This window comes from Pecten maximus, chromosome 6, assembly GCF_902652985.1.
Source record: "Pecten maximus chromosome 6, xPecMax1.1, whole genome shotgun sequence".
Lineage (NCBI taxonomy): Eukaryota > Metazoa > Mollusca > Bivalvia > Pectinida > Pectinidae > Pecten > Pecten maximus.
Genome location: NC_047020.1, coordinates 24,591,904 through 24,601,541, shown reverse-complemented (window position 1 = coordinate 24,601,541; position 9,638 = coordinate 24,591,904). Strand labels below are relative to the sequence as shown.

General features: G+C 38.2%; 1 protein-coding gene across 1 annotated transcript; it reads left to right on the top strand.

The window, feature by feature from the left end:
• The first annotated feature begins 2,408 nt into the window (after window positions 1–2,408).
• On the top strand, window positions 2,409–6,951 carry LOC117329325 (cytochrome P450 2J6-like). Its single transcript, XM_033887235.1, has 4 exons — window positions 2,409–2,969; window positions 3,504–4,019; window positions 5,396–5,836; window positions 6,234–6,951. The coding sequence occupies exons 1-4, from the start codon at window positions 2,534–2,536 to the stop codon at window positions 6,413–6,415; spliced, it is 1,575 nt and encodes a 524-aa protein (XP_033743126.1). The 5' UTR covers window positions 2,409–2,533; the 3' UTR covers window positions 6,416–6,951.
• Window positions 6,952–9,638: the final 2,687 nt, after the last annotated feature.

Here is a 9,638-nt window from a genome sequence, read left to right as displayed (position 1 = left end):
TGTTTGGTCTAAATATACAAACTACATCTTTTTTTCTTTTTTTTTTATATTTAGAAAATATAGCGAACGGAATCGATGAAGGGTTCATGAGGTATCTTGTACACAAACTTATCTTATATTCCAAAAAGCGGTCCATAGTGTACTTTGACCCATTAACCTGGAACAATGATCATACACTTTTAATTTAACCTCACATCTGCATATCGTAATATATCATTTTCACAATGGTCCTTGAAAGGGTCATATATAAAGTATTCATGACAATGTAGTTTTAATTTTATTTATAGAAACAACAATTGACATTGACCTTAGAACGCCTTGTGCATATCTGCACAACATGGTTAATCCCCATGTGAAGTTTCAGAAAGTTTGACCTTCTGAATTCTGAAATAAACCCCGGAAAGTGCTGGCGGCCTGACAGACGGAAGGATACTGCTTACTTTAGGGCTCCAGATCGGATTCTGGTAGAGCGATACCTTGACAACCAGAGCTAGACACTTTCCTGGTTGGGAGGAAATAAACACGTGGTTGTTTAAGCAGGAAATAGACAAGGAAGGATACGTGTCAATAATGACTTTCATTTCATATATCGCGTGTCACCACACTACTAGTGAGAACTGTCAGATGCTGTTCTGTCCTGTCATAGGCATTGAGACAAAACATGTCTGTAGAAACCAACTGATAAACAATTTATATCTCATTTATTCAACATTCACTGACCATTTCCTTTTCCACATACCCAATAATAAGTATCTAAACAATGCAATATCCAAGTCACTATCATCAAATGATGTTTGGAGCGTATGACGAACCGAAAGAGAAACTCAAGTTTTATTTAAGATTTTAATACTCTAGAGACAAGTGTAAGTTTTTAATGTATTTAGATTTGTCTTTTGTTTGCTCGGTGGAGTAATTTAGTAGCATTGCCCGGCCTTCTTTCCAATTTCTCTCATCTAGGGTGCGTGTAGGCGTGCTTCAGTTCCTGGAAGAAGAATGGTCAATTATTAAAACATTGAGTGATATATTTATCATATGAATTAATCTGCATGTTTTAGCAAACACCTTTGTAAAGGAAATGAGCATACCGAAGAAATTGTCCACTTTAAATCACAATTATGGTCTAAATAATCTTCCTATCTTCTTAAATAAGATATAAGTATTAACAAGTATACTTATAATTTTAATTAAGCATTTCCGCATGAACTCAGAAATTTTGAAATTTAAGACAATCTTTTTAGTAGGATCGAATGGGAAAGTCTGTCGAATGTTACATATAATCATGACTAAATCTTGTTATAGTACCTAGTGGAGCTCTTCCTTAATGTATATATATTCATTTATTAGAGGGTATATTCAGCTAGCTCCTTTCAAATGTTCGTTCATTTAAATACAACTACTATTCAAATCGAAATAAACATTCCTTTTATTTTAAAGTCGAATGTGTGATCTGTTTTTTCTGCTTCCAAAACGAATATTGGATCGACGTTTACTGTTTATTACCATTTTATCACCCATATCATTGCAAAAAAAAAAAGCATGACGTTACCAATGTGGCTAGGAAGGACCATGTCATCGAACTTTTCACTTGACAAAGGTCACCTTTAACAATAAGGTTGCAATTGTGACATTTATAACCATACACAGTGCAGTAGTAAACGTATACCTACCAAACTGTCTTTCTCCATCCTCCTGACGGGCTTCCAATCCGACACGCGTCTTGTCACCTCTCCGGTGGCCTTGAGCAGGTTGCTCACAACTCAATATTCTACTTTTGGCCTCAACCTCCAAGAGGAGCAACTTATTTTATTAGTACTGATATTTTAGTATAAGTTAATTTTCCATACCCTCTTATTTTCTGCCTTTACACAATAGTGTGACACCCTGCCCAGCTACATTGTACTGACAAAAGTCGGACCAGTCCTCCACGGCACTAACATGCCACACCTGGACACAGTAGAGCGACACCCCGCCATAATATACTGACAAAGGTCGAACCGGTCCTGAATGCCAACTCTTAAACTGAACATCAATCAGAGAACTATAGACAATGCCATGACTCAGCCGTTGGACAAAACCCGAAATCTTCCTTACCAAGGCGAATGCTCGATTAAAGGCCAAAAGGGGACACGCCAAGGGAGACATGAATATGAAAAGAGATCCAAATTTCAGTTGTCTGTTAACAATTATGCAATTGGGAAAGCGGGCACAATTATTACGTTCTACGAACGGAACATTACAAACATAATATCTCGTCATTACTGGATAAATTATCATGTGTAGTGTTTAAGGTAGATCGTTCACTATGTCGTGTTTTACTTTACTTAATGTTAGTTAATGTTAAATGGCATCAGTTAAAGTATATTGATATTCAAACCATGACATTTTTAATTACTTGAGTTTTATGAAATAACTTCTCTTTTGGGGATATATCTATGTATAACATACATTTATAGATTAGGATGTCATACAGGCCGCAGATACAAGGAAGTAACATGAGAGGGTATTGTTAACATTTGTCACTCATGACACCGATATGACAAGTGGTTGCCGGGCTTACATCGACCGGCGCACGTTAGGACACCGAGGCGGACGTTGTAGTATTTTTTTTGTTCAACGGCTGTCGTCAAACATGTCTGTGTTAGATTCATTGGATTTCATATCAGCTTTTATTGCTTTTATTGTGTTGATTTTCAGTGTTAAATGGCTAATGAAACGACGGAACCTTCCCCCAGGACCCTACGGTTGGCCCTTGTTCGGAAGTATAATGTTAATGAAGACTGGGACACCAACAGACGTCTTCAGGAAACTTCGTCAGAAATATGGGGATGTGTTCAGCATCAAACTTGGCACTTTAACAGTAGTTGTCATCAACGGGTACGAGAATCTCAAAGAAGCATTTGTTAAACGAGCAGACGACTTCTCCGATAGGCCAGAAACCTACGTCATCGTGGAACTCTCTAAAGAAAAGGGTAATTATCAAATACACTTCATAGATGGAAGGGTCTTAACGTGCTTTACCAAAATTGTGAATTTCGTTATCCTGCACGTTGCCTAATGTTTGCCCCTTGGATCTCACGTTTACCCATTGAGAGGGAATAGATGAATGACATTACATACATGCTTAATTTGAGACCGAGTAACTCTATCACAAAACCGCCCACGTAACTGACCTGTATTGTAATTATCACTTATAGGATTATTATGAAAAATAATTTGATTTTAGGCAATGCTATAGAAACGCGACAAATGTTCACTAAAACGCTATAATTATTAGTACACATAACTAATGGATATTTAAATTGATACTACATACAATTTATGATTACTGTAAAAACAATTCTACCTTCCAGGGACAAAAAAACACATTTCCAGTAAGCATCGGTTCACTACATTTTACACCCTTTCTCAAAGTAATGTCCCGTTACATACTCCTGTTATAGGGAAGGAACAAGTTGAAGAACTTGATATAATAAAATGCTGAATACTTCATATTTCATTCACAGGTTTAATGGCAAGCTCAGGAGAACTATGGAAACAGAACAGAACATTCGTGCTCAAAGCATTGCGAGAATTTGGATTTGGAAAGAAATCTTTAGAAACTAAGATTCACGAGGAGGTTGACGTTTTTATTAAATATGTCATGGAAACAGGCGGTCAACCATTTGATATCAACAGGATCATCCATGTGAGTGTATCGAATGTGATCTGCAGCATAGTATTTGGTGAAAGATTTGATCATAATGATGCGAGATTTGTGAAATTAGTGTCCCTGTTAGATGAAGCCGCGACGATAAACAAACCGACTGGATTAATCAGCTGTTTCCCAGCACTACGACACTTACCAGGCGACATGTTCAAGATAAAAAGATTCAAAAAGGTGTTCAGCGAATTCTTGGAACATTTTTCAGAACAGGTACAAATGCATCGTGATTCTTTCCACGAAAACGAAACGAGGGATTTTATAGACGCCTTCATTCAAGAACAAAAAAGTCGGGGACGGGATACACAAGTGTTCACAGGTAATGTCAACATAAAAGAATAGAAATATAATGTCGAACTGGTCCATAGACATTATGAAAACTTCCTGAAAACTTCTAAGTGTGTGAATTGATTTCCGTAAATCACCATCAGTTAAGGAATTTATGTGCGATATTTCGGTGACTGTTCATCATTTAGATTTCGTGAATACTTTATTTCGCAAACTTAACTATTCAGACATATTCGAATATCATTCCTCAAATATTGATATAGAAATAACTTATAGAATGATGAGTGTTAGGAGTCATTGACCCTGTAAGACTCTTATATCGGTAACCGGTTGCTTTGCCGCGTCATTAAGCATCTGTACACTGTGGTTATGTTTAAATCAAATCGACAGGTATTTTCGGTACGGTTAAAACAAATGATCTTTAAACTTTATAGCCGTACGGTTAAAACAAATGACCTTTAAACTTAATAGCCGTACGGTTAAAGCAAATGACCTTTAAACTTTAAAGCCGTACGGTTAAAACAAATGACCTTTAAACTTAATAGCCGTACGGTTAAAACAAATGACCTTTAAACTTCATAGCCGTAAGTTTCAAACAAATGTACCTTAACCTATAAAGTCGTTTCTGAACTAACTCCTTGTTAAACGTAGCCAATATGCCTTATTATCCTATTGACCCACATTAGTGACGATATGTATATTGCATGTATATATATATATGTGTGTATAAAGTATTGTGTAGTATATATAATATGTGCATAGTATATATTAATGGATATAGCATATATATTGTATGTGATCTTTAATTGATGGTGTTAGCATTGTACCGTGACCGTCCGCTTAAATTACATAAACATCTGAGGGCTTTAAAACGATACAAATTAAATCAAATCCTCTGGAACCTATATACATTGTAGATCTCCAGATCATTGAAATTGATGTATGGCATATCATAGGTATACGCCATGTTGAAAAAGATGTTAATACAAGATATGTGTGTAAAATGATTACACTGAGATAATATTCGTTTACTGGTTTTTATAATTATATGAATTGGGATTAATTCTGTGCGAGCACGAATGATTAAAAATAATAAATCAAAACCGCGATTCTAGCTTAAAAACGATTAGATATCTATCTATACGGAGGCTACTGATAGGTACATGAAGAATAAGACATTCAGGAAGGGTAAGCGTCTTCCTCGTGGACAATTCCTTGGGTACAAAGCCAAGTAATGTCATGGTCTCAAAATTAGAACTAGGGAGCACGAATGTCTATCAGATACCAGCATCAAAATGTAGAAATATAATAATTTCTTAATGAGATAACCATGACGACTAGGCCTACCCGTATGATGCATCTTTTTGTGTGGTGTGTTTGCAAATAAATTTATATTCTCTTCCCCAGATGACAACTTGTTGATAACACTGTTGCATCTGTTTGCTGCTGGAACTGAGACCGTCGCCACTGGCGTCAGATACAGCGTCCTTTACCTTCTCCACAACCCTGACATACAGGAGAAAATGTTCACGGAAATCAACACTGTTGTTGGCCAATCCCGACCTGTGACAGGCGCGGACCGATCCAACATGCCCTACTCTGAAGCGATGCTGACCGAGGTTCTTCGCTGCGCCAATATAGTCCCGCTTTCCGTCCAGCACGGAGCAAAGAAAGATATTGCATATAAAGGATTTGTCATTCCCAAAGATGCCATGATCATCCCAAACCTGGATTCTGTTTTGGGAGATCCGACAGTATTCCCAGAACCGGAAAAGTTTGACCCATCTCGATTTCTTGATGCTGAAGGAGCGGTGATAAATGACAAGAAAATGATAGCGTTTTCCATAGGTAAGTATCGATTCATGCGAAGATGTCAATCAACTTTATATATTATGCAAATAATATTTACACGTCATAATAAAAACAGTTTCCATGCAATTTTCAAAATTAACTTGATTTTTTTTTCATTCGCTATTAAATACAGCGCCAGAAAATATAGGACAGCAGTAAAACCAGGAATACATTTGAATAGAATCATACAGTTGTTCCGTCTAAGACTCTTCAATGACGCTAAGGCCCACCAAAGTGTAAATCCAGAAGGAATTCAGGTCTTTGTTAAGATTGGCCACCAGGTACACTAGACAAAGGAGAGTCGTGTCCAGTATACTAGGAAAGGAATTGATCGTTTAATAAATTTAATATCTATTTTTGCGGTCGTGTAACATCTATCATTCATGCTTTCCAGGTAGACGGGTGTGCCTTGGAGAATCCCTTGCCAAGCTGGAGTTATTCTTATTTGTCACATCACTTGTTCAGAAATTTGACCTTCGGCTTGAGCACAGTGGCGTGCTCCCCTCATTGGAGGGACGATTTGGACTCACTCGCAGTCCAATGCCGTATCGATTCCGTGCTGTACCACGCAGTTAGGCAGCACGAACCGCTAAATATCTACACTTCATTTACTTACACCAAATCTGGTGATTATCGCATGGCTCATTCTTATATATTGATTTGATAAAACGGATGACATGGTCAATCCAATTATTTATAGTCGAAAGGAAAGTTTGTAATATTTTGTGACTTCTTCCAATACAAGATCGGTTAGATGGAAGGTACGGAATAGGTAGAGTAATGCAGAGTAATGTAATGAAACGAAGGGAAGTAACTTGATAAATCAGATCCTTCAACACCAGGAACAGTTGTCATTGCTCAGTTATCCAGGAGTATCACAATATATTAATTATATACATCACATAAGAGAATATGTTCCATTTTTATGTTTTATTGCACAAGTCCCTTAATATTCTTAAGTCATTTATAAAAAGAAGAAGAAAAAAATGTAATGTACTGTAACGCTGGCGACCCATCATTCCTGTATTTATGTTAATACATACACATTTACAGTGTAATTGGTTCTTTTTGTGGTGCAAATGTGTAGAATCACGTAACCTTCCTCGTGCACCTTCACCTCTCCAATTTGGAGGTGCTCCTCATGACATTCAAAGCCATTGATGATTTTTTTAAAATATACTTAATATTTTACGATCGTGTAGACCAGCAAAAAATGCAAAAGTAACCAATCCACAATAATAACCAGTTACACGGTAAATCTGCCACCAAATAGTCTAACACATCGCTCTTTCCTTGGAATGATCTGATGACATTGGACCAAAGATAGTTTTTTTTCTGAGTGTAACATCGTACATTAATTAACCCGATTTACCTGATCTTCATCAGTCAGTTAAGCAAATATGCTTCTAGACCACCCTTAAATTCCATAGTCTTGGTGTATTTTCAGCGCACCTGAGCGGGTATTGTCTTCCACACTTGATTGCTTTATTAGCACAAGTATAATGATAAGGATAAAAATTTCCATCAGTAATTGAAAAACAGAAACATAAACCACTGTTCTTACAAACCTCATCATAGGTATAAAACATGAACAACAATGTAGATTCAACATTTCTCATCCTAATATAAACAAGAGGCCCATGGGGCCTGTATCGCTCACCTGGTTGGATTTGACCAAATGTCAAAATAATGTTCATGTTCAATTCCTTTTGTTTGTTAACCTCAAACAATGCTATTTATGGTTATAGCGTGGGGATCCCAACTGCTTCAAAGAAATAATGAAGTCCAGACTCTCTGAGTTTACAACATGCATTTATAACTTTATGACTAGTAGTGATTTAAAGGAATTACCTCTATTTCCTATATGGGGCCCCGCCCCTTTTGCCCCTCGGGGGTCAGAGTCACCATTTATGCAAAATCTGTTCCCCTTCCCCCAAGAATGTTTCTTACCAAATTGGGTTCAAATCCATTCATAACTTTATGACTAGTAGCGATTTTACGGAATTACCTCTATTTCCCCATTAGGCCCCGCCCCTTTGGCCCATTGGGAGTTAGAGTCACCATTTATGCAAAATCTGTTCCCCTTTCCTAAAGGATGTTTCTGACCAAATTGGGTTCAAATCCATTCATAACTTTATGACTAGTAGCGATTTGAAGGAATTACCTCTATTTCCCCATTAGGCCCCGCCCCTTTGGCCCCTTGGGGGTCAGAGTCACCATTTATGCAAAATCTGTTCCCCTTCCCCCAATGATGTTTTTGACCAAATTCGGTTCAAATCTTTTCATAATTTTATGACTAGTAGCGATTTAAAGATATTACCTCTGTTTCCCCATTAGGCCCCGCCTCTTTGGTCCTTTGGGGGTCAGAGTCACCATTTATGCAAAATCTGTTCCCCTTCCCCAAAGGATGTTTCTGACCAAATTGGGTTCAAATCCATTCATAACTTTATGACTAGTAGCGATTTAAAGGAATTGCCTCAATTTCCCCTATTGGGCCCCGCCCCTCAGGCCCCTGTGGGGTCAGAGTCACCATTTATGCTAAATCTGTTCCCCTTTCCTAAAGGATGTTTCTGACCAAATTGGGTTCAAATCAATTCATAACTTTATGACTAGTAGCGATTTGAAGGAATTACCTCTATTTCCCTATTAGGCCCCGCCCCTTTGGCCCCTTGGGGGTCAGAGTCACCATTTATGCAAAATCTGTTCCCCTTCCCCAAAGGATGTTTCTGACCAAATTGGGTTCAAATCCATTCATAACTTTATGACTAGTAGCGATTTGAAGGAATTACCTCTATTTCCCCATTAGGCCCCGCCCCTTTGGCCCCTTGGGGGTCAGAGTAACCATTGATGCAAAATCTGTTCCCCTTCCCCAAAGGATGTTTCTGACCAAATTGGGTTCAAATCCATTCATAACTTTATGACTAGTAGCGATTTGAAGGAATTACCTCTATTTCCCTATTAGGCCCCGCCCCTTTGGCCCCTTGGGGGTCAGAGTCACCATTTATGCAAAATCCGTTCCCCTTCCACAAAGAATGTTTCTTACTAAATTGGGTTCAAATCCATTCATAAATTTATGACAAGTAGCGATTTAAAGGAATTACCTCTATTTCCCATATGGGGCCCCGCCCCTTTGGCCCCTCGGGGGTCAGAGTCACCATTTATGCAAAATCTGTTCCCCTTCCCCAAAGGATGTTTCTGACCAAATCAGGTTCAAATCCATTCATAACTTTATGACTAGTAGCGATTTGAAGGAATTACCTCTATTTCCCCATTAGGCCCCGCCCCTTTGGCCCCTTGGGGGTCAGAGTCACCATTTATGCAAAATCTGTTCCCCTTCCCCAAAGGATGTTTCTGACCAAATTGGGTTCAAATCCATTCATAACTTTATGACTAGTAGCGATTTAAAGGAATTGCCTCAATTTCCCCTATTGGGCCCCGTCCCTCAGGCCCCTTGGGGGTCAGAGTCACAATTTATGCAAAATCTGATCCCCTTCTGCCAAGGATGTTTCTGACCAAATTTGGTCAAAATCCAATAAGAACTTTTTGACTAGTAGCGATTTGAAGCAAATGTTGACGGACGGACGCCGGACGACGGACGCTGCACCATGGCATAAGCTCACCGGACCTTCGGTCCAGGTGAGCTAAAAACACGTGAGTAAGGCAATAGATCCTTTCATCTGAATTACCAGTTATTATCTAACATAATGTTGCTGTGTGTATACTACATACATATTGTATATAAAACCACATCATGGCAAACTTTTGATTTAAGCACAACTGTAATATATCAGCAGACATT